The 26,407-nt window shown below is 42.7% G+C and overlaps 1 protein-coding gene across 2 annotated transcripts in view; it reads left to right on the forward strand.

Annotated features, from left to right (window-relative positions):
• The window catches only part of LOC124000361 (unconventional myosin-XVIIIa-like), a 117,519-nt gene extending 103,760 nt beyond the window's left edge, over positions 1 to 13,759 (forward strand). For both annotated transcript variants that reach the window (XM_046306667.1, XM_046306668.1), the window contains 2 exons: positions 5,783 to 5,905; positions 12,178 to 13,759. In XM_046306667.1, coding sequence (XP_046162623.1) covers positions 5,783 to 5,905; positions 12,178 to 12,286 — 232 coding nt within the window. In that variant the 3' untranslated portion in view covers positions 12,287 to 13,759. The remainder of the gene's footprint in view (positions 1 to 5,782; positions 5,906 to 12,177) is intronic.
• Positions 13,760 to 26,407: the final 12,648 nt, after the last annotated feature.

The following is a 26,407-nucleotide window of genomic DNA, read 5'->3' on the forward strand; positions in this document are numbered from 1 at the left end:
GTTATTCATTAATTTGCCAGCAGACACAGGCAGCTCATGTGAATCAGCACACTGTCTTTGTATGTTAGCATCAAGACTATGGGTTCCTCACTTAGATGCTTTTGAGAAAAGAAAGTGAATCCCCATGGTTACTTAGCAAAATTCTCCCCACATTTGATCTGTATGTAAAAGCAGTGTGATAAACAATAATGGAAGAATTGATTTGTCAGTGAATTGTGAAGGGAATGTTCAGACCGATTAGTGCTCCCATTTTATATTTTCTGACAAGCATTGTAAACATTAAAAGAGGAAAGGATGTCATCTTTCCAGTGCACTATTCTATTTCAGGCAGTTTTTTGTCAAATGTATCGCGTCATGGTCATCGGAAGATCACACAACCAATCCTTGAAGAGTGTACAGTACAGAGTCTGAATGTTCACACAGTACTCAAATGACCTGATCGGTCTCTGCTATGAGCAGTAAACACAGTGTGTGTGACCATGATGTCGTGGACTTCAGGGAACAGCCGAGGGAGCACGCCCCTATCCACATCGACTGGACCGCAGTGGAGAAGGTGGAAAGTTTCAAGTACCTCGGCGTACTCATCACTGACGATCTGAAATGGTCCACCCACACAGACAGTGTGGCTAAGAAGGCGCAACAGCGCCTCTTCAACCTCAGCAGGCTGAAGAAATTTGTCTTTGCCCCTAAAACCCTCACGAACTTTTACAGATGCACAATTGAGAGCATCCTGTCTGGTTTGGCCACTGCACCACCCGCAACCGCAGGGCTCTCCAGAGGGTGGTGCGGTCTGCCCAACGCATCACTGGGGGAAAACTACCTGCCCTTCAGGACACCTACACCACCCAGTGTCAGAGGATGGCCAATAAGATCATCAACGACTTCAACCACCCGTGCCAAGGCCTGTTCACCCTGCTATCATCCAGAAGTCTAGGTCAGTACAGGTGCATCAAATCTGGGACCGAGAGACTGAAACTGGAAAACAGCTTTTATCTTAAGGCCATCAGACTGTTAAACAGCCATCACTAGCCGGCTTCCACCCGGTTACGCAACCCTGCACCTTAGAGGCTGCTGCCCTATATACATAGACTTGGAATCACTGGCCACTTTAATAATGTTTAAATAATGTTTACCTACTGTTTTACTCATCTCATATAATGTATTCTATTCTACTGTATTTTAGTCAATGCCACTCTGACATTGCTCAATCTAATATTTAGATATTTCTTTTTACTTTTAGATTTGTGTGAATTGTTTTTAGATACTACTGCACTGTTAGATACTACTGCACTGTTAGATACTACTGCACTGTTAGATACTACTGCACTGTTAGATACTACTGCACTGTTAGATACTACTGCACTGTTAGATACTACTGCACTGTTAGATACTACTGCACTGTTAGATACTACTGCACTGTTAGATACTACTGCACTGTTAGATACTACTGCACTGTTAGATACTGCTGCACTGTTAGATACTGCTGCACTGTTAGATACTGCTGCACTGTTAGATACTGCTGCACTGTTAGATACTGCTGCACTGTTAGATACTGCTGCACTGTTAGATACTGCTGCACTGTTAGATACTGCTGCACTGTTAGATACTGCTGCACTGTTAGATACTGCTGCACTGTTAGATACTGCTGCACTGTTAGATACTGCTGCACTGTTAGATACTGCTGCACTGTTAGATACTGCTGCACTGTTAGATACTGCTGCACTGTTAGATACTGCTGCACTGTTAGATACTGCTGCACTGTTAGATACTGCTGCACTGTTGGAGATGGGAACACAAGCATTTTGCTACACCTGCAATATCATCTGCTAAATATGTGTATGTGACCAATAACATTTGATTTGATATGAGATGCTGGGACCAATACGATCTATGTGCAGAATACTGTAGACAGGAATAATCCATATGAGCTGTATGATGGTATATAAGTACAGTACCAGTCAAGAGTTTGGACATATGTACTCGATCAAGGGTTTTTCTTTATTTTTATTATTTTATACATTGTAGAATAATAGTGAAGATATCAATACTATGAAATGACACGTTTGGAATCCATGTAGTAACCAAAAAAGTGTTTTTGATATATTTTAGATTAGTAGCCACCCTTTGCCTTGATGACAGCTTTGCACATTCTGGGCATTCTGTCAACTAGCTTTACGAGGAATGCTTTTCCAACAGTCTTGAAGGATTTCCCCCATATGCTGAGCACTTGTTGGCTGCTTTTCCATCACTCTGCAGTCCAACTCATCCCAAACCACCTCAATTGGGTTGAGGTCAGGTGATTGTGGAGGTCAGGTCATCTGATGCAGCACTCCATCACCCTCCTTGTTGGTCAAATAACCCTTACACAGCCTGGAGGTGTGTTTTGGGTCATTGTCCTGTGGAAAAACAAGTGATAGTCCCAGTAAGCGCAAACCAGATGGGATGGTGTATCGCTACAGAATGATGTGGTAGCCATGCTGGTTAAGTGTGCCTTGACTTCTAAATTAATCACCAACAGTGTCACCAGCAAAGCACCATCACACCTCCTCCATGTTTCACGGTGGGAACCACACATGCTGAGATCATCTGTTCACCTGCTCTGCGTCTCACAAAGACAGTGGTTAGAACCAAAATCTAAAATTTGGACTCATCAAACCAAAGGACAGATTTCCACCGGTCTAATGTCCATTGCTTGTGTTTCTTGGCCCAAACAAGTTTCTTCTTATTGGTCTTGTTTAGTAGTGTTTTCTTTGCAGCATTTTGACAATGAAGGCCTGATTCACGCAGTTTCCTCTGAACAGCTGATGTTGAGATGTCTGTTTCTTGATTTCTGAGGCAATCTGAAGTGCTGTTAACTCTAATGAACTTATCCTCTGCAGCAGAGGTAACTCTGGTTCTTCCTTTCCTGTGGCGGTCCTCATGATCGGCAGTTTCATCATAGTGCTTGGTAGTTTTTGCGACTGCACTTGAAGAAACTTTCAAAGTTCTTGACATTTTCCGGATTGACTGACCATTGTCTTAAATTAATGGAGTGTTTCTTTTTGCACATTTGAGCTGTTCTTGCAATAATATGGACTTGGTATTTACTAACTAGGGATATCTTTTGTATATCATCCGTACCTTGCCAAGATAAAGCTAATTGTCTCAAACGCATTAAGAAGGAAAGAAATTCCGCAAATTAACTTTTAACAAGGCACACCTGTTAATTGAAATGCATTCCAGGAGACTACCTCATGAAGCTTGAAGGTTGAGAGAATGCCAAGAGTGTGCAGAGCTGTCATCAAGGCAAAGGGTGGCTACTTGAAGAATCTCATATATATTGATTTGTTTAACACTTTATTGATTACTACATGATTCCATATGTGTTATTTCATAGTTTTGATGTCTTCACTATTATTTTACAATGTAGAAAATAGTAAAAAATAAGGAAAAATCCTTGAATGAGTAGGTCTGTCCAAACTTTTGACTGGTACTGTATATGTAATAAAGGTAAAATATGTAACTGAGATATACAACCAGTGGAGGCCGATTGTCAGAAGCAATTAATGTCGAGCTCTAAATCCGGTGCTCCCTGGAGCCTCAGCGCTGTTTCGCCAGTGGTGTGAGGCCAAGGACATAAATTGTGTGACACCATTTGCAAAGCCCTCGATTACAAGCCGCCTCTGTGTGTGCCAAAGCTGATCCAGTGCAGGTGTTGGTGTGTATGTGGGAAAGATGTGCGTAGTTTTGCCTTGTAGACTTTGTGGGAGTCATTCCTTTCCCATCAAGCTTTGTTTGATACATGGAAAAGGAGTGACTGAATCTAATGTAGCTAATGTTGATGTCCATAGACTGTCGCAATGGCCATAATTGTCTCATTCTCTCCCCCAAAGTGGTCTCTCCATCCAGTTTGTGTGTCTCCATGCAGGTAGAGAGGAGGCAACTCAAACATTTTGTTCTCCATGGAGACTTGGTTAAATGTGTGGTTTATTGTGTTGTCCTGAGCAACATATTGCTAATGGATATGTGAGCAGGGGATGCTACCCAGCGGTCTATACCATTTAACTATTACCATTTAAGAAGGCCATCATCGGAGACCTCTTTGAATATGATGCACTATGTTGGCTCGTGATAAGCACTTTGCATTCTGTCCCAGCCTCACCAGATAAGCCGGGACATGCCTTGCTTTGGTATTTGTATTGCTGTCATGCCACATCAGACGCTGAACATTGTTGATTGGATTGACGTCAGACGCTGAACATTGTTGATTGGATTGACGTCAGACGCTGAACATTGTTGATTGGATTGACGTCAGACGCTGAACATTGTTGATTGGATTGACGTCAGACGCTGAACATTGTTGATTGGATTGACGTCGCTGAACATTGTTGATTGGATTGACGTCAGACGCTGAACATTGTTGATTGGATTGACGTCAGACGCTGAACATTGTTGATTGGATTGACGTCAGACGCTGAACATTGTTGATTGGATTGAACATTGTTGATTGGATTGACGTCAGACGCTGAACATTGTTGATTGGATTGACGTCAGACGCTGAACATTGTTGATTGGATTGACGTCAGACGCTGAACATTGTTGATTGGATTGACGTCAGACGCTGAACATTGTTGATTGGATTGACGTCAGACGCTGAACATTGGTTGGTTATGATCCAAATGATTACTCCTCCTTGATTGCAGTGTGTGTTCTTTGAGGATATTCCTTTTATAGCTCATTCTGTTACTATAAACTGAAGAACACTGCTAGGCTTAATGGTTCCCAGACATATTTGTTCATAATCTAAGTTTTTAGACCCTGTGGGTGCCCTCCCTCTTCTCTCCTCCCCCCTCCCCTCTCCCTTCCTCTCCCGGAGACAAACAGATGCATAATGCAGAGGCAGAGATGCTTCACCTCTGGGAGTGAGGAACAGATGAATCCGGATTGAAATGTGCCTACCGACCTTTCAGAGGCATGATCTAATATACTTTCTCCTTGGGTTCCTTCCAGTCTCTGTTTACTGCTTGTTATTGTCAAGGCCAGGGCTAGAGGGCTGTCATCGGCTCAGCCCCAATAACAATCTACATCAACAGGCCACGCTCAGCCACACACCACAGAGGCCTTAACAGCCGGACTATGGCCACCAAGTTAATTACGCCTTCATGAGCTCCATTCATTTGCATTCTGCTCTGCTCTGAGGCACCACGAGTCGTTTCGCTCGACCGCCCCCGTCGTAAGCGATTATACACTTAACACGGGAAGTGAAAGCACTCAGGTACTGTACCCATATTTATGGATGCACCAATTGTCTAATAGCTGTTTATTCTTGCTTTCAAATTAGCTTTGCTTTAGTTTTTTCACCAAACTTAGTTACTTTGGCATAACTTTAGCTTTGTGACAGATAATTTGATTCATATTCAGAAAGTAGGAGTACAACACTTGACTAGTAAACTAGTTTGCGAATGGGTGCATATGGGTCTTTCATTGCTCGAAGTCAATAGGCTGTTGTGGTCTCCCTAAAGCTTGCCTGCCTTTACATAGCACTAACCACAGTTTATTGCCACCATGACTGGAACACATCTGCTGTTTGACTAAATTCATCAGAAAGTGGTTACGTTATGACATTCATGACTTTTGATTGGTCTGTGTGTGGGGGTCATCTCTGTGTTGTACTTCCTGTCCAAACCAACAGTTGTCCTCTGTGGCGGATCTGTAATAGCCTTCCCTGGGTTTAAACTGCTCTGCCTCCTGCAAACAGCAGCATAACAACACTGTTCACTCTCCTTCGGTCTCTTTCCCACAGTGGTGACGACTTGGACACGGACTCAGAGGTGGAGGACAGTGTGGACGATTTTAAGTCCTGGCTGTCCAAGAATAAGGGATCCACCAAGACCCTGTCAGCTGAGGGCAGTCTGAAGAGCTCCAGGTCAGTGTTGTGTTTGTCTGTTTATTAGCCTCCTCAGTCCTCAGGCACTTCATTATGATATCACCCCCCTTATTTCTGGCTGGTCCCTGATAGAGCAGTGCAGGCTTCCTCATTCCCATCCTATATGCCTTTACCCTGCTGAGAGCTAAAGAGCCCAGGATTACCTGAGGCAGGGTGGAATGGAAGGGTAAGTATTTCATGAGATTAGGTGTCATCTCTCTCTGCCTCCCTATCATCCCTCTAATGACAGCAGGCGCTGTGCTGCCTGTCAGATTTATTGAAGTGGCCCATGGCCAGCTGGCATGTCTGCTAAATGGCCCCTCTCTCTGCTCTGCCTGAGATGAATAAATCTCCTCCCCCCTGGCAGACAGAACAGGTTAGCCCCGTATATACCTGCTTTCTTTGATGAGCTTTAGCAGATCGACTCACAACCTAACTTTCCTTATTAGACTCGCTTCATTTTCATCATTTCTCTCTCAAGTCTCTAAATTCCCATCTGTTCTCTATCTGTTTCTTTCATGTATCTCTGTTGATTGTTTCCATGGTGTCTGTTTCCTACACCCTCCTCATGGCCTCTCAGAAATGCAGTGGATGTAGATGCAAAGGAAGGGAAAGACGGTAAGTAGATAAAAGGAGGGCGCAAGGAAGTAGGTCGGTGTCTGTGGTGAGTTTCCTAGCTACAGGAAGTGCTCCAACCTGAGAGACTCCATCGGATGCCAAGGGGGTGAGAGCTCCCTCTTCAGTATACCCCGGACCGCACCTTCCTACGCAAGGCCAAGTTTAAGTCAACTCTAACACTAAGCCAAGTCTAAGTCCACAGACTAGGACGACAGCATGTTGGTCAGCTCTTAAAATAAAATAAGTCCCAAGATGGTGACCATTGCTCGGTCATCTCCCAGGCCTACTCTGAGGCCACCAGCAGGACCAGGAAGGGTCTGGAGTGCTGCTGGGCCCCACACAGCCCTGGCTTTGACTCTGTGTCCTTCCTGGCCCCTAGCATGCCGAACATGGATGATATTATGACCACCATTAGCAGCATCACCAGTGTGAGCTGTGAAGAAGGATGAGGGTCTGGGCGGTATTTTCCAGTGTGTGTCGCTCAGTGTCTGGCTCGGTGGTGGACTAAAACACCAGGTCTTCCAGCAGCTCCAGCTCCCGCAGAGGCAAGGCCAAGAAGAAGAGCTTCTCAGACTCAAGACGACTGTCGTAACAGGAGGATCTCCAAGACAAATGGCAAGAAGTCCAGGAAAGACAACAGGAAGGAGGAGTCCTCTTCCTCCAGCTCAGCCTCAACTGACTCCTACCGCAGCGCCAACAGTGTGAAGAGAGGTCCAGCCCGCCCTGCCTCAGATGAGGAAGAGGGCGCTGAACAGAGACCCCAAGAAGAAGAAAAGGATGGACAGCGATGAAGTATTTCTACAAGTCTGATAGTTGCTAAAGCCCCTGGCCTACAGTAGGTTATGCCTGGGAATTAAGTGAAAGCATGGTGTGACTCTAACCAAATATGTTGACTTTATAGCAACATTATTAACATGTTAACCTTGTTTGATTACGTATTTATTCATTTGACAAGTTGAAGTTCATGCCAGGTATGAACTTGAAGGTAGCCTAGCGGCAGGTAGCCTAGCAGTTTAAATGTTTTATTTAACCAGGCAAGTCGGTTAAGAACAAATTCTTATTTTACAATGACGGCCTATCAGTTGCATTTATTTATTTATTATTTCGCCTTTATTTAACCAGGTAGGCTAGTTGAGAACAAGTTCTCATTTGCAACTGCGAACTGGCCAAGATAAAGCAAAGCAGTGTGACAGACAACAACAGAGTTACACATGGAGTAAACAATAAACAAGCCAATAACACAATAAACAAGTCAACCACACAGTATAAAAAATAAAGGAGGTCGGCAATATATAGGCCATAGGAGCGAATAATTACAATTTAGCAGATTAACACTGGAGGGAAAAATGAACAGAAGATGATGTGCAAGTAGAGATACTGGTGTGCAAAAGAGCAGAAAAGTAAATAAAATAAAAACAGTATTGGGATGAGGTAGATTGGGTGGGCTATTTACAGATGGAATATGTACAGCTGCAGCGATCGGTTAGCTGCTCAGATAGTGGTGAGGGAAATAAAAGTCTCCAACTTCAGCGATTTTTGCAATTCGTTCCAGTCACTGGCAGCAGAGAACTGGATGGAAAGGTGACCAAATGAGGTGTTTGCATTGGGGATGATCAGTGAGATACACCTGCTGGAACGTGTGCTACGGGTGGGTGTTATCGTGACCAGTGAACTGAGATAAGGCGGAGCTTTACTTAGCATAGACTTATAGACGACCTGGAGCCAGTGGGTCTGGCGACTAATATGTAGCGAAGTCCAGCCGACTATAGCATACAGGTCGCAGTGGTGGGTGGTATATGGTGATTTGGTAACAAAGGATGGCACTGTGATAAACTGCATCCAGTTTGCTGAGTAGAGTATTGGAAGCTATTTTGTAGATGACATCGCCGAAGTCGAGGATCGGTAGGATAGGATAGTCAGTTTTACTAGGGTAAGTTTGGCGGCGTGAGTGAAGGAGGCTTTGTTGCGAAATAGAAAGCCGACTCTAGATTTGATTTTGGATTGGAGATGTTTAATATGAGTCTGGAAGGAGAGTTTCCAGTCTAGCCAGACACCTAGGTATTTATAGTTGTCCACATATTCTCGGTCGGAACCGTCCAGGGTGGTGATGTTCGTAGGGCAGGCGGGTGCGGGCAGCGAATGGTTGAAAAGCATGCATTTGGTTTTACTAGCGTTTAAAAGCAGTTGGAGGCCACGGAAGGAGTGTTGTATGGCATTGAAGCTCGTTTGGAGGTTAGTTAGCATAGTGTCCAAGGAAGGACCAGAAGTATACAGAATGGTGTCGTCTGCGTGGAGGTGGATCGGGGAATCACTGCAGCAAGAGCAACATAATTCATAAACACAGAGAAAAGAGTCGGCCTGAGAATTGAACCTTGTGGTACCCCATAGAGACTGCCAGAGGTCTGGACAACATGCCCTCCGATTTGACACACTGAACTCTGTCTGCAAAGTAGTTGGTGAACTAGGCGAGGCAGTCATTAGAAAAACCAAGGCTATTGAGTCTGCCAATAAGAATACGGTGATTGACAGAGTCGAAAGCCTTGGCCAGGTCGATGAAGACTGCTGCACAGTACTGTCTTTTATTGATGGCGGTTATGTAGTATATAGTACCTTGAGCGTGGCTGATGTGCACACATGACCGGCTCGGAAGCTGGATTGCACAGCGGAGAAGGTACGGTGGGATTCAAAATGGTCAGTGATCTGTTTATTAACTTGGCATTCGAAGACTTTATTTAGGCAGGGCAGGATGGATATAGGTCTGTAACAGTTTGGGTCTAGGCTAGGGTGTCACCCCCTATGAAGAGGGGGATGACCGCGGCATCTTTCCAATCTTTATGGATCTCAGACGATATGAAAGAGGTTGAACAGGCTGGTAAATAGGGGTTGCAACCATGGCGGCGGATAGTTTTAGAAAGAGAGGGTCCAGATTGTCTAGCCCAGCTGATTTGTACTGGTCCAGGTTTTGCAGCTCTTTCAGAATGTCTACTGTCTGTATTTGGGTGAAGGAGAAGCTGGGGAGGCTTGGGCGAGTAACTGCAAGGGAGGCGGGGTTGGAGTAGCCAGGGGGAAGGCATCGCCAGCCGCTGAGAAATGCTTATTGAAATGTTTGATTATCATGGATTTATCAGTGGTGACCATGTTACCTAGCCTCAGTGCAGTGGGCAGCTGGGAGGAGGTGCTCTTGTTCTCCATGGACGTTAGTGTCCCAAATTGTTTTGGAGTTTGAGCTACAGGATGTGAATTTCTGCTTGAAAAAGCTAGCCTTTGCTTTCCTGACTTCCTCAACAGGTGCACATCGTGGGGACTTGTCAATGTTATTGCAGTCCGCCATAGGATGTTTTTGTGCTGGTCAAGGGCAGTCAGGTCTGGAGTGAACCAAGGGCTATATCTGTTCTTGGTTCTGCATTTTGTTAACAGGGCATGCTTATCTAAGATGGTGAGGAAATTACTTTTAAAGAATGACCAGGCATCCTCGACTGACGGGTTGAGGTCAATATCCTTCCAGGATACCCGGGCCAGGTTGATTAGGAAGGCCTGCTCGCAGAAGTGTTTTAGGGAGTGTTTAACAGTGGGGTGTTAAGCATATCCCTGTTTGGGTATGGACCTGGAAAGTATGACATTACTTTGCAGGCTATATCTGCAGTAGATTGCAACTCCTCCTCCTTTGGCAGTTCTATCTTGACGGAACATGTTGTAGCTGGGTATGGAAATCTCAAAATTGTTGGTGGCCTTACTAAGCCAGGATTCAGACACGGCAAGGACATCAGGGTTGGCAGAGTGTGCTAAAGCAGTGAGTAAAACAAACTTAGGGAGGAACCTTCTGATGTTGACATGCATGAAACCAATGTTTTTTTTTGATCACAGAAGACAACAAATAAGGGTGCCTGGGGACACGCAGGGCCTGGGTTTACTTCCACATCACCTGAGGAACAGAGGATGAGTAGGATGAGGGTACGGCTGAAGGCTATCAAAACTGGTCGCCTAGAGCGTTGGGGACAAAGAATAAAAGGAGTAGATTTCTGGGCGTGATCGAATAGATTCAGGGCATAATGTGCATGGTATGGTGGGATGGTGGGATGTGACTGGTATGGTGGGATGCGGGTACAGCGGAGGTACGCCCAGGCACTGAGTGAGGATAAGAGAGGTTGTATCTCTGGATAAGCTGGTTATAATGAGTGAGGTCACCACGTGTGGGAGGTGGGACAAAGGAGGTATCAGAAGTATAATGAGTGGAACTCGGGGCTCCATTGTAAACTAAAACAATGATAACTAACCTAAACAACAGTATACAGTATACATGTACATATTGACATGTGAGAGAGACATACAGCGAGGCATAAAGTAATCACAGGTGTTGATTTGGAGAGCTAACTAAGACAACGAGTGAGACAACATCAGCTGAAACAACAACAGGTAAAATGGTGATGACTGGGCAGAGAGGGTGGTTAACTACACACAGACCCTGAGTTTGTGGCTGGGGCTGACAAACAAAAGAATAAACAATGTTAAGAGCATTGGGCCAGTAAATGAAAGGTCGCTGGTTCGAGTCTCCGAGCTGACTAGGTAAAAAATGTCTGTGCTCTTGAGCAAAGCTCTTAACCCTAATTGCTCCTTTAAGTCGCTATGGGTAAGAGTGTGTGCTAAAATGTAAGTGTTTATCCACTCTGTGGGTCCAGGTAGATATGAAATACCACAGAATAATGCATTTCTTTTTGAAGAGTAATGATGACTCATGACAATTGCTTAGATGAAACATACTTTGGCATAAGGTTCCCCATCTCTAAGCATATAAAATGGCACACATAATTGTCTGTGCATGTAAATAGAGATTTCTCCCTGAACGTGATGCATAGTGATGTTCTGAATGTACAAACTAGTAGACAGCTAGGTGCCCATGTGATTAATGACTGCAGTACAGCACAATCCCTGGTACACAACCATCCATCAAGCACTTTAAATGTGCTCCCTCCAGGCCTCAACAAGACATAACTACACACCTAAATGAACATTAACACTGATTACTGCATATAGCCACCATGTATTTAATATGCTAGGTTAACCATACAGTAGGTCAGTTTCTTTAACAGCAGGATAATAATAATAATAATAATAGACATGTGGGCAGAGTCACTGACTATAGAGGTGATGTTACCCAGCTTAGTATATTCTAGGGATCTAGGGATCTTGTTCTTTACTGTGCCACTGCTTTATTCTTATTCCATGATGTTGTTCAAAGTAAAAATGGATGCTCTACTTGAGCCCTGCAGCAGGGTTATGGAAGACTGATCTTTAACCATGCTAACCTTAAACCTTTTCTATTTTCACTCTATCCTTCCACCTCACCATATGGCTGTTACGAAGCTTCCAGAGAGAGGCATATGTTCTGACCTTGAAATCCAGTGTTTTGGTTTGTTTGGCCCTTGGCATCCCTGCATGATCTTTGCTGCACTATTGATTGACACAGTGGAAAGGGTCATTGTACTGCGCTGCTATTGGAGCAGCTTATACTGTCCCTGGCCTTGACCTCTGGAGGAAGCTTGATATGTGTCCTGTGACCTCTACAGATCTCAAGCACCCGTAGTTTTCAGCCAGGGTTCAGTTCAGCAGTGTTTCTACTATATAAAGCCCTCTCTTTCTCCTCTCTCCTCCCACAGCCCTCCTCTGTACCGGAGACACCTCAGTGTAGAGAAGGAGAGGGGTTCCAGCAGACACTCCGGGAAGGAAAGTGACAATGATGCAATGCTGGCAGAGTCCACAGCGTAACAGAGACTAATGCTACATCTCTCTCTTCAACCACCAACCTACACGTACATACCAGAGACTGATGTACCATCCTTTATATGCTCATAATACCCCTCCCCCATACCATCCTCACGTGAACATCAGTGAGCAATGCTAGCTAGCACCAGAGGCAAGGGCAGGGGAAAGTCAGAGTGCACATACAGCTTTTATTGAAATGAAACAGGTTATAGCCATTTTCACTTGCTACTAAGAGCTTTGAAAAGAACAATCTCTCACAACATCTCTCACAACATATTTTCCACCTCAACTCTACAGCTTTGAAGTGATATAAATAGATTTTATCACCACTGGCTTATTTAAGATAGCCTATGAAAAGCAGATGCATTCTCATACTTTTGTACAATTTCAGCCAGTATTTTTGAAAGTGGTGCTCACGAGCTGAAAGTGTTCCCTGTTTTTTTGGTAGTATGTCATAATGTCAAGTGTTATGAATTTGGATCCCGGAGTGCATCTTTAAGCTCCTGTTGTCATCTCTGTTTGAGGGCTGGAGAGCTTCTCACTGCAAGTCCATATGCCTGACACTCCAGCATATCCTCCTTACCACTTAGAAATGCACTTGTCTCCTCGACATGTGTTTGGACTGTCTGCTCTTGCGCTTCAAGGAATATTTAGCCAATATCAGTGTATAGAAGAAAGAAAGACACAAGTATTTAACTTGCTTCAACACTGTTTTGATTTTGAATGGTTCTTAGAGAATGGGAGAGAGAGCTGCTGTGAAAGGATAGGGCTTTATGTCATATGCGTTGGGTCTGGTACATTTGCATACAGTATTTCATGCTGGAATGGTTTTGGTCTGGCTCGTTTGAAGCTCCTCCATGCGTTTTGTTTCTTCCTGTCATTCTGTTGGTTTTCAAAGGGATTGCATTTACTATCTGCTATGACGGGGGCTTTCTAGGGATCTTGTTCTTTCTTTAGCTATCAAGATATACATGCACTGGATATCAGGGGGAAAAAGGGGGTTTTATGAGGCAAATTGTCATAGTGCTATAAGTCCCCTGACCCTCATTGGAGGGGGGGGGGGCGCATGTTTGCAACAGAAGGTCTGATATAATCCCTGGATGAATTGTCTCATGTAGGATATAGATGTGTCGTTCCACTAATTGGGTGCCTTTTGAGTAGTATAACACCTCATTTTAAAATTCTGTCATAAAGAGCACATGCGCTTTCATAAACATGTTTTCCTGTCTCAAGACGGGAAACAGGGAGGCGCAATTGAAAGTAAGCTTCACCAAAAAGTATAATTGTTAAATGTCTATTTCATCTACCTTACGGTAACGGAGTTGACATGTTCTGTTCAACCCGTTCACTTCTCCACCACAAAACACCAGAACATGGCTGAAAATAGAACCAGCTCACCTGCTTTTCCACCACAAAACACCAGAACATGGCTGAAAATAGAACCAGCTCACCTGCTTTTCCACCACAAAACACCAGAACATGGCTGAAAATAGAACCAGCTCACCTGCTTTTCCACCACAAAACACCAGAACATGGCTGAAAATAGAACCAGCTCACCTGCTTTTCCACCACAAAACACCAGAACATGGCTGAAAATAGAACCAGCTCACCTGCTTTTCCACTAGGATTTTACTATTACATGTTAAATGTTTCTTTTAAAAAAAAATATACAAAAATGAATATTTTCACCACATTAAAATGAGAGTTCAGTTCACATAGCAGGGTTGACCATAAAGGAGACCCATTTTTAACAACCAAATCTCAATAAAGTCCAGACACCTTTTTGTGATTTCACATGTTTTTGAGAAACTTACTCCAAACAGCAAGTCACACTCATCCTCGTTGTGTAGTATGTGGGCCAACAATACACATAAACAAAGGCTCCAAAAACACCCAAATAAGTCCTTTTCGAAACATCAAAGCTCTCAGTATAGTGATACAGGTCTTTTAGATGTTGTACACATGAAATTGTGTCATTCCGAACTTTTTCCGCAATGTTGTATTCCAATTTGTTGCGACTCGATCGATACCGCTTTGTAAATGGGTGATACAAAGTGTGTAGTCTATTGAACGCATGGGTTGCTTCTCCACAGGAAGTTCCAGCCCCTCGTAGAAGAGCTTTTCAGGCAGCTTGTGGTGGCCCAACACCCTATTAAGACACAATGTTGGTGTTTTCTTTATTTTAAAATAAAGAGATTTGGTTGTAAAAAAGAACCTCTCCTTTAAAATGAGGGACAGAAGTAAACAAATCACTAATCACATGAAATAAATAATATTCTTCAGAATTGGCTTTTTGTCAAAGCAACAAAATAACTAGGGCTTAACCACAATGGTGAACACGGAGACATGTTGGGATTAAGAGGGTTAAGGGACATGTCGAAATGATGAGAAAAAAAAATCATATAAAAATCGGATTTATTGAATTCTCCATGTGATCTATATTAAAGGGCACTTAAATGAATGAATGAAGTCTTTTAAAAATGTAATATTGTTGCACAGTTTCTACTTAAAATATTAAAGGAATGCAAAAGGCTCTAAGTTCATGGAAAGAATTTGGCCTTACTGAGTGACAATGATATCCTTTCGTTTAACCTTTTGCATTTTCAGTCGTAAATATGGAATTATTTATCTCTGTCCACAAGTGTGTTTTCATGTGTCCATATCTCCATTGCTCCTGTCTGTTCATGTGCATTGGAAGGAAATTTTTAAAGTGTAGGACAGACTATTTTGCATATCTTCTCAGTGGGAGCTTAACTCTGCATATCTTTTCCTGTTTTACTATGCATTAGATACAAATATTAATACGGAACATAGGATAATTTGATGTCAATGCTTCTGAGTAGTGATTTGTTAAATAAAATGTATGTTTGCATCTTGAGGCATTTTTGGTTTTACACACATAATATATACAATGTTTGAAATGATTATATGATTCATAGCTTTTCAAACTGGTTTGTTTTCATTATTGAACAATTTACCACTTGTGATAGGAATTATTTTTGCTTTAGTTTTAATGTAAATAAATGCAGGTGTTTGTTTACGGTAACATTGTGTCTTGTTATTGCGTGGTGGAATGGTAATACAGTTATAGTTTGGAAGTGAATTCATCATCATAAATGTTTGCATGGTCCTCTGTAGCTCAGTTGGTAGAGCATGGCGCTTGTAACGCCAGGGTAGTGGGTTCAATCCCCGGGACCACCCATACGTAGAATGTATGCACACATGACTGTAAGTCGCTTTGGATAAAAGCGTCTGCTAAATGGCATATATTATATTATTATTATAAATAAGGATGAGCTATTTATTGGCAACAGCCGGACCATTTTACTGATGCACTTGAGATGAGAAAAAAACCATTTCTGTCAAGCACATCACTTGATCATTACCATCCATCTTTCCCCTGGAGAGGAGAGGGAAAACAAACACTTTATTGAAATGAATAAATACAACCAGACACAACTGCAGCAAATCTCTGAACAATGCTCACACTCACTGCCGTGTTGTTTAACGAACTGTGCAACTAACTTATACCGGTAAACAAAATGTCAGACTAAGGGAGTGACCGTTCATTTATAAGGGTTACATGGAGAAAATTGGACCACTCTGAAATGAAAATGGATGGCCCTCCTTTCAGAAAAATATATTTGACCTAAACCCTCCCTGAACACTTAAAATAAGTGACCCTCCCTAATACCCAAAATAATAATGAAAACAAAGTGGATAGCAGAAAACATTTCTACCGTTTACCTTCACTTCTTGGACACACCAGGGTATGTACAGTTTTAGAAACTGTTTTTTCGTCCTTTAAGCATTACATGGCAATGCAGGAATTTTGCACAGGGCTGCTGGCCACACGATTGTGGGTTCGCAGACCACCATGGGCAAGAGCAGTGATGGAAAGATCTCCTTTATAGTAAAAGCACTGCATTAATCTATCATTTTATTTGCAGGTTAGAGGGGGAAAAAACACTTTCATTAACATTTCATGCAATTCTGTCATTTGACATATTAGCAAAATCCTTTTTAATACCACACAAATTACTGACCGAGACATGGGCCAATGTGTTCATCTTACCATATTTCTCCAACGCCAAGTCGGTGTGTGTTTGCAATGAAACTGGCCACAGTTGGTAAATAATTAAATCTGTGACATCGTTAGGAATCTGAGCATGGTACTTTCAAACGTTAGGCCTACCTTTCCACCCCAGACAGAATAGGCCTACCAGAAACGAATCATCTTTAACTGCTGGCTACTCTTCATCTGTGGCTTAACCCAACCAGAGAAGGCACAGGTGTTTCCCTGAAAGCTGTCTTGGTTTAAACATCTACTGTACAGAAAGTGAATAGCTTAATCAATTGATAGTGACAGAATTAGATTACTTCCCAGGCAAAATAAAAACATGTATCTCCTCGGCTATAGGTTGTAGCTCAGCCTCTGAATGGCGAATAAACAAACTCTAATATATCCATATGTATCGGTCACATCTTTCCTGGGTATTATACAGCTTGTTTCTAGCATAAATCATCACGGACCAAAGCGCTGTTATGACTTTATATAATCAGATCAGGTTTATTTTCTTATCTTAAGCTAACAAGGGGTAGTCCTGTGTTTTTCTCTTTCCATTTTCTTTAATAAAAGTTAGACCTATGGCATACCCTCTGTCTTGGTTTTAACTTCGCCTACATCCCTGTCAGTGAAGGGCTGTTATTTAAAGAGTACATGGTGGGTGGAGGAATTGAACGACAAATGTATGTATATAGCAGCACATAGCCTGGGTAGGTAGGCCTACCTCATTTCTTAAATAGGAAGGAATAGGCATCAACGCAAAGCCCTCTTGTTAGAAATGAATGATGCCTGTTCAAATATGCCTACTTTCAGCACCATGAGCTGTCCATTTCCGATTGATTGTGCTGCAGCTGCTGCTTCAAGTTTCAGCATCACAATGTACAGAGTATTCGCACCCATTTTTCCACATGTTGTGTTACAGCCTGGATATTACATTTGTGCCACTGATCTACCCAGTCACGACAAAGATACAGGCGTCCTTCTTAACTCAGTTGACAGAGAGGAAGGAAACTGCTCAAGGATTTCACCATGAGGCCAACGGTGACATTGAAACGGAGTTTAATGGCTGTGATAGGAGAAGACTGAGGATGGATCAACATCATTGTAGTTACTCAAATACTAACCTAAATGACAGAGGGAAAAGAAGGAACACTGTACAGAATACAAATATTCCAAAACATGTATCCTGTTTGCAACAAGGCATTGAAGTAACACTACTAAATTGTTGAAAAGCAATTAACTTATTTTCCAGATTACAACACATTACTGAGTACCACTCTCCATATTGTCAAGCACAGTAGTGGCTGCATCATGTTATGGTTATGCCTGTAATCGTTAAGGACGGGAGTTTTTCAGGATAAAAAATAAATGGAATTGAGCTAAGCACAGGCAAAATCCTAGAGGAAAACCTGGTTCAGTCTGCTTTCCACCAAACACTGGGAGATAAATTCATCTTTCAGCAGGACAATAACCTAAAATACAAGGCCAAATCTACACTGGAGTTGCTTATCAAGAAGACAGTGAATGTTCCTGAGTGGCCTAGTTACAGTTTTGATATAAACCTACTTGAAAATGTATGGCAAGACCTGAAAATGGTTGTCTAGCAATGATCAATAACCAATTTGACAGATCTTGAAGAATTTTGAAAAGAAGAATGGGCAAATGTTGCACAATCCAGGCTTGGAAAGCTCTTAGAGACTTACCCTGAAAGACTCACAGCTGTAATCGCTGCCAAATGTGGTGCTACAAAGAATTGACTCAGGGGTGTGAATACTTATGTAAATGAGATTTCTGATGGGTGAGAGAAAAACATCTATGTAATCCGTTTTGAATTCAGGCTGTAACACAACAAAATGTGGAATAGGTCAAGAGGTATGCATACTTTCTGAAGGCTCTGCAACTTTACTTGCATCTGGTTTATTGTGAGGTCAATAACTCTGATGAATAGGCCTACATCATGGGCAAGAAACATAGCTTGATCATTTATTTTATTAAAAACTATCAAAGTTGACCTCCGGTCTTCTTCCTCATCTTTGCACTCTCTTTCTCAAACTGAACAGAACATAGGCTTTAGGCATTTTGGGGATTAGGCCTAATCAAAGTTATTTTCAGAAGAAGCCTTTGACTCACCTCCTGAACTGCCACCATAGAACTACACAGCACAGCCATTGGTTCGGCAGCATACAAAAAAGGTTTTGATCAGCCAGAGCAGGCCTGGGCTCAGGGTTGGAATATCAATTGCCGTGTATAATGCAGCCTCATTTTATTTACATCATCCCAGCAGCTATCTTAGAAATATAACTTTGGTCTGTGCTTCTCCGAGCATACACTTCATAGCCTAAAGGCTATGTATCATTTGATTGTGACCACACTAAATAGCCTATAGGCGCACTTGATATTGCACGCTCTGCAGAGAATCAGAGAAGAGGGGTGGCATCAGAGACACATCGATATACACTGAGTATACAAAACACTAACAGCACATGCTCTTTCCATGACATAAACTGACCAGGTGAAAGCTTTGATCCCTTATTGATGTCACCTGTTAAATCCACTTCAATCAGTGTAGATGAAGGGGAGGAGACAGGATAAAAAAATATTTTAAGCCTTGAGACAATTGAGACATGGATTGTGCATGTGTGCCATTCAGAGGGTGAATGGGCAAGACAAAATATTTAAGTGCATTTGAACGGGGTATGGTAGTAGGTGCCAAGCAAACCGGTTTGTGTCAGGAACTGCAACACTGCTGGGTTTTTCACAGTCATGTGTGTATCAAGAATGGTCCACCACCCAAAGGACAGCCAGCCAACTTGACACAACTGTGGGAAGCATTGGAGTCAAGAATGGGTCGCTTTTGACACCTTTGAGGCTATTCGGAGGGCAAAAGGGGGGGGGTGCAACTCAATATTAGGAAGGTGTTCCTAATGTTTGGTATACTCAGTGTATAGCCTAATAAGCAACTAATTCTAAAACACTGAGAAATAAAGAAATTTCATAAATTACAAATGACATGACACTGCCCTGGACTAGATTGAAAAAATACCAAACCTGCCCCTTGACTGAAATTGAAAAAGTATGACCCTGCCCCAGCCATTTACCTCCAGGTACCTGTTCTGTAAATGTGGACACATCCCTAAACCTCATACAGTTCCAACAACAAAAGCAATCGATAGAAACAAACTTGAACATCAGGTATTGTGACAGAGAAGTGAAGCTTACATAGATGCTAAGTAACTGATTACTATAGTTTACTACACTTATTTACGTTCAGCCTAACAAATCCCCTGTTTACTATCTAATCCTCTATACCTCACCACAAACTCTTCTGTGCTGCCCCCTACATTGGGGAATTTTCCCAGTAATCTTTCTTTCCTTAAAGATAGAGTTCTTAGTTGCTACATAGATTTTTGATTTACAAATGAATGATATATATCCATTTATTCTTGAAAAATAGAACTCATGAGCTTAGTTCAAATGTCATACCCCATCAGAATCCAAAATATACGCTTGTTTTACTACAATGTTTGTAAACACTGTATAGCCTCAACTTGGTTAAAACTATCATTTTGATATCATGTATGGTCAGTCCCTTGCATCCAAAGCTCTGTCAATACATTTGAGTGGTTCCATTTCTCCAGTCCCGTCCCTCAGCAATACCAAACCAGAGGCAGGGTGACCACTGTTTGTGTTTAAATGAAGGATTATACCTTTAAAGCCTTTCCACTGAGTGGCACATTAAGTTCTCCTCCTGATTTGACTTCTTTGGCGTTAACGTTGTCACACAACTCAGTGGAGCAGGGAGGCATCAGCCTAACAAAGGCAGGCAGTGCTGTTTTTACTGAGCTCTTTAGCTGTTTACCATCACTGTTGTTAGTTTCACACGCTGTCATTTTTATTTCACCTTTATTTAACCAGGTGAGCTAGTTGACAACGAGTTCTCATTTGCAACTGCCAAGATAAAGCAAAGCAGTTTGACACATTCAACAACACACAGTTACACATGGAATAAACAAACATACAATCAATAATAGAGTAAAATCCTATAAACAGCATGTGCAAATGAGGTAGGATAAGAGAGTTAAGGCAATAAATAGGCCATGGTGGCAAAGTAATTACAATATAGCAATTAAACACTGGAATGATAGAATGTGCAGAAGATGAATGCACAAGTAGAGATACTGGGGTGCAAAGGAGCTAAATAAATAAATAAATACAGTATGGGGATGAGGTAGATTGGATGGGCTATTTACAGATGAGCTATGTACAGGTGCAGTGATCTGTGAGCTGCCCTGACAGCTGGTGCTTAAAGCTAGTGAGGGAGGTAAGAGTCTCCAGCTTTAGTGATTTTTGTAGATGGTTCCAGTCATTGGCAGCAGAGAACTGGATGGAGAAATGGCCAAAGAAGAATTGGCTTTGGGGGTGACTAGTGAGATATACCTGCTGGATCGCGTGCTACGGGTGGGTGCTGCAATGGTGACCAGTGACCTGAGATAAGGCGGGGCTTTACCTACCAGAGACTTGTAGATGACGAGAATTGTAGGTGATGTCATGGCCCTCTATAGCTCTCTGTTACAATGAGTTGATATGCGGCCACACTTGTCCTATTCAGACATTGCATTTGGCTGGGTCTAGAATGCTGTCCATGTTCACCCAGGAGATTGGGTTCATTTATCCTAAAGTTTGATATCACTTAATCACTTATCTTACCCAGCAGGTGTTGACGTGTGGCATTCCATTTGATCAGGGGACATATCCACATTTTGGTCTTGGACAGTGTGGCCTGCCAGTGTACCAGCAGGCAGAGGGGATGTTTCTTAACTTAGGCCTCATCCTCTGTACTTAGTACTCAAAGTTTCCCGCAGGCAACCTTCTGTCAATAACAGGATGATTGGAGGCGCTGGGATACGGCCTTCAGGAGTCAGGTGAGGAAGCTGCATTCATTTGCAATTCTGGGATGAAAAGACTCAGCGGAGTGTGTTGCTTTGGGCGCTTGCCTTTGTTTGCACATCGTTTCCACTTCAATGAACACTGCACAGCAGTGGGCCTTTGTCAGAGGGCTCAGAGGTAAGCTCAAACAATGTTTATATTTTGCATAGGTCTTTACAGGGCCTGGTGAACAATACAACAATTTCCCCTCCATGTGAGATTCAATGATATCGCCTATATAAAAAAGCAACATCCATTTCTCAGGACCCTGTCTTTCAAAGAGAATTTGTAAAAATCCAAATAACTTCACAGATCTTCATTGTAAAGGTTTTAAACGCTGTTTCCCATGCTCGTTCAATGAACCATAAACAATTAATGAACATGCACCTGTGGAATGGTCGCTTAGACACTAACAGCTTACAGACAATTAAGGTCACAGTTATGAAAACTTAGGACACTAAAGAGGTCTTTCTACTGACTGAAAAACACCAAAAGAAAGATGCCCAGGGTCCCTGCTCATCTGCGTGAATGTGCCATAGGCATGCTGCAAGGAGGCATGAGGACTGCAGATATAGCCAGGGCAATAAATTGCAATGTCTGTACTGTGAGACGCTTAAGACAGCGCTACAGGGTGAGAGGACGGACAGCTGATTGTCCTCGCAGTGGTAGACCACGTGTAACAACACCTGCACAGGATTGGTACATCCGAACATCACACCTGTGGGACAGGTACAGGATGGCAACAACAACTGCCCAAGTTACACCAGGAATGCACAATCCCTCCATCAGTGCTCAAAGTGTCCGCAATAGGCTGAGAGAGGCTGGACTGAGGGCTTGTAGACCTGTTGTAATGTAGGTCCTCAGCAGACATCACCGGCAACAACGTTGCCTATGGGCACAAACCCACCGTCGCTGGACCAGACAGGACTGACGAATCACGGTTTTGTCACAACAAGGGCGATGGTCGGATTAGCGTTTATCGTCGAAGGAATGAGCGTTACACCGAGGCCTGTACTCTGAAGCGGGATCTATTTGGAGGTGGGGGATCCGTCAAGGTCTTGGGTGGTGTGTCACAGCATCAACGGACTGAGCTTGTCGTCATTGCAGGCAATCTCAACGCTGTGCGTTACAGGGAAGACATCCTCCTCCCTCATATGGTACCCTTCCTGCAGGCTCATCCTGAAATGACAATGCCACCAGCTATACTGCTTGTTCTGTGCATGATTTCCTGCAAGACAGGAATGTCAGTGTTCTGCCATGGCCAGCGAAGAGCCCGGATCTCAATCCCATTGAGCACGTCTGGGACCTGTTGGATCGGAGGGTGAGGGCTAGGGCCATTCCCCACAGAAATGTCTGGGAACTTGCAGGGGCCTTGTTGGAAGAGTAGGTTAACATCTCACAGCAAGAACGGGCAAATCTGGTGCAGTCCCATGAGGAGGAGATGCACTGCAGTATTTAATGCAGCTGGTGGCCACACCAGATACCGACTGTTACTTTTGATTTTGACCCCCCCCTTTGTTCAGGGACACATTCTTTTAATTTCTGTTTATCACATGTCTGTGGAACTTGTTCAGTTTATGTCTCAGTTCTTGAATCTTATGTTCATACAAATATTTACACATGCTAAGTTTGCTGAAAATAAACAAAGTTGACAGTGAGAGGACATTTCTTTTTTTGCTGTGTTTAGGAGAAACTATTTGATTAAATGTTTTCTGTCAGCCAGAAACAGAATCGTTAAAATGTTTTGGGTGGAAAACAGTTAACGCTGGTATGTCTCCCACCAATTTCAGCACTGCAGCTCTCTATCTTGAACTACAAGCATGCAGGTGGCCAAAACGCTCCTGCCATGCTCTGTGTCCCTGCCAAAGTGGAAGTGCTTCGCCTATGTGATGAGGTTTCAGTATGTTTCCCAGAGCAGCTTGCTCTGTTTTAGGGATTGGATAGAGTGAGCGAGAAACCCTCCCTCATGGGCCTCTGACAGTGAGAAGCCGTAGAAAAACCATCTGACACTTTCAGCCCCCCAAAGCACCAAGCTCATTACACTTCTTCGTAAATATGTCCGTTGGTTTCACCGATGTGCTGTGATTCTATTCCTGTTGTCTAATCTCACCTGCCCTCTCTGTCTCCCTATTGGCAACATTCATGAGTATACAAGTTTTGCTTTTTTAACTTGGCTTTGATATAATTTTGCTTAGACTTTCCTTAAAAGGTATGATGCACAAACTTCCACATGCAGTAATGCAAACAGTGATTTTTTTTCATTGCATTTTCATGTAACCCATGCTGCAGGGAAGTATTGTTTGTTTTTTGACATTAAAGTATAGCTCATGCATTTTCCCTCACTAGCCAGGTCTGTGATCTTGAACTCCACATGAAATATTTCAAATCAGATGGGAAAGAAGTGAATGTCAATCTATAATTTTGGCACCAATGTGAGCCCCCACCCACTCCCCTCTAAGTGATTTAACACCCACTGTTCTTTCCCTCTCAATTCTAAGGGCACCAGCCCTCTCCACTTAAAAACAAGGTGTTGTCAAGGTTACACCTTGCATTTACTATGCGTGTGTTTTCATTTCAAACTTCCTTGTTGTTGTCTCGCTCGTACAGCCCACGACAATACCAACAAATGTTCATCAAGATTAATTTTTCATTTTTGTCATTACTCACATTGGAACGGAGCTGTTCGGGAGCGTTGTCAAGCTAACTAAATATCAACAGACAAAAGCTCTGCGACATCGCACGAAAGTCAGAGTTTGGAAGGAGAGAGAGTCGTTTGGTTACGTGCTGTAGATGTCCACATTTGTGTACTTTTTGATGCATTCTTGTTGTGCGTGTTGAAGACCCAGAGGGTGGTAATGACAGTCGTTGAGCCTGTTTTGAGTATCTTTAAAATGCACCCTTTCTTCTCCTTCATCACTGATCTGTAAGTGACTGGATAAGTGGAAGAATGGTATACATTTAATTGCTTTCACCAATCCAGCCTTGTCAGATCAGTGATTACCTCAAGGGAAGAAATTAGGTATTTAATATTCAAAGTATTCGAACAGACACTTTGGTTATAGTAGTAGGAGGATATGTGAAATGGATCTGAGAGTATGAGTGTATTGAGGATTATTTTTTGCAGTTCGCTGCAGCTAGCGACTGGAACGAGCTGCAACAAACACTCAAACTGGACAGTTTTATTTCCATCTCTTCGTTCAAAGACTCAATCATGGACACTCATACTGACAGTTGTGGTTGCTTTGCGTGATATTGTTGTCTCTACCTTCTTGCCCTTTCCGCCCAATAATGGTTGTACCATGTTTTGTATTGCTGCCGTATTGTGCTGCTGTCATGCTGTGTTTTTACCATGTTGTTGTCATGTTTTGCTGCTACCATGCTATGTTGTTATCTTAGGTCTCTTTTTATGAAGTGTTGTGTTGTCCTTTGTCGTGATGTGTGTTTTGTACTATATTTTTAATCCCACCCCCTGTACCAGCAGGAGGACTTTTGGTAGTCCATCATTGTAAATAAGAATTTGTTCTTAACTGACTATCCTAGATAAATAAAAAATGTTTTATAAGTAATCTATACCACCACGGAATATGGCGTTGAAAAGCTGGAAAGAAACCCTTAAACATTGCATTTTTGTTTCCCTAAAAGCAACCATGAATCTCACTTTGTCAAATTCTGTTTGGATGGAGATGCAGCAAGATAAGCAGTGAGGGAATTAGCTAAATTGGCAAAATGAGCTCATAGGAGTTTATGCTCATTGACCCATCTTCCTGCTCTTGTGTTTGGGAATAATTTATGCTAAGAGCATTAGAAGTCACAGATCTTTTCATTACGTGCTGAACACAGTCAGAAAAGCAGGACCATACCGGAGTTGGAAGTGTGTTGCATGCAGGTGCTCTTGTGAATGTGGGTGTTTTGTCATTAGTATTATCTTATGTGTTGCCAGTTTCAAATGTCCCCATCTACTCAAGCTCGATTTCAGCTGGCTATTTCAATATAAGGCTGCAGAGATCCATCGGTTCCAAAAGGAAACCTCAAACTGTAACAGCTGAAGGCAGCAGAATGCATGAGGTGTAAAAATGGCCCAAGTGATGAAATCATCCCTGACAAATGAATTTGTCCGCAGAATGACTCATGCAAATGGTGTAATGTAATGCTTGTCTCCTTCTCTCCTTCTGCTCCTGCAGTCTTTGCTCCTGCTTAGGGAGAGGCATGTATTTAGCCCTGTGCTGTTGCTGTAATGGCCTTTTTATGTGGCTGACTCAATCAATACAAATTCATTTCCAGCTCCGTGAATAAATATTCCAGTGATGTACTCACTGTGTAATTTCCCCATTGAAGCTGATGAACTGTGGTCATTGTGTGTCTGGCTGATTAGCGATAAAATGTTTACAGAGAGAACAGGTACTGGCCTAGCAGTTAGCTGCCACGTCAGAAAGTAATGTCTTCACAGCTGATAACATATTAACAATGTGTTTGCTCCATGAGGGGATTGTCCCTGCAAGGAGAAACACTGAGGGAGAAAATCAAAGTGAGTGCCAAGGCATGAGGCAGGGAAAACCTATGATTTCTTGGTTGAAATGACATGGAAACTATGTTGTTTCAACCAGTTTTTGCCCAGTGGGACAGTAGTTCTTAAGGTAGGGTAGCGGCAGGTGGTTAGAGCGTTGGACTAGTAACCGGAAGGTTGCAAGTTCAAATCCTGAACAGGCAGGAGCTGACAAGGTACAAATCTGTCGTTCTGCACCTGAACAGGCAGTTAACCCACTGTTCCTAGGCCGTCATTGAAAATAAGAATTTGTTCTTGACTGACTTGCCTGGTTAAATAAAGGTCAAAAATAAATAAAAAATCACAAAGAGGTGGTATTCTACTCATATACACTTGGATACTACGCATTCATAACAATGTTCACATTGGAAATTGTCAGTGAGTCTGTGGTCAGATGAAACAAAGTGGACCAATACTTCCTACGGATTCTAGTTGTTAACTTTGAGGGGAATTCCGACCTGAGTTAAGTGTAACAGTATAACTTTAGACCGTCCCCTCGCACGAACCAGGGACCCTCTGCATACATTAACAACAGTCACCCACAAAGCATCGTTACCCATCACTCCACAAAAGCCCAAGCCCTTGCAGA

Source organism: Oncorhynchus gorbuscha, linkage group LG16 (genome assembly GCF_021184085.1).
Source record: "Oncorhynchus gorbuscha isolate QuinsamMale2020 ecotype Even-year linkage group LG16, OgorEven_v1.0, whole genome shotgun sequence".
Classification (NCBI taxonomy): Eukaryota; Metazoa; Chordata; class Actinopteri; order Salmoniformes; family Salmonidae; genus Oncorhynchus; species Oncorhynchus gorbuscha.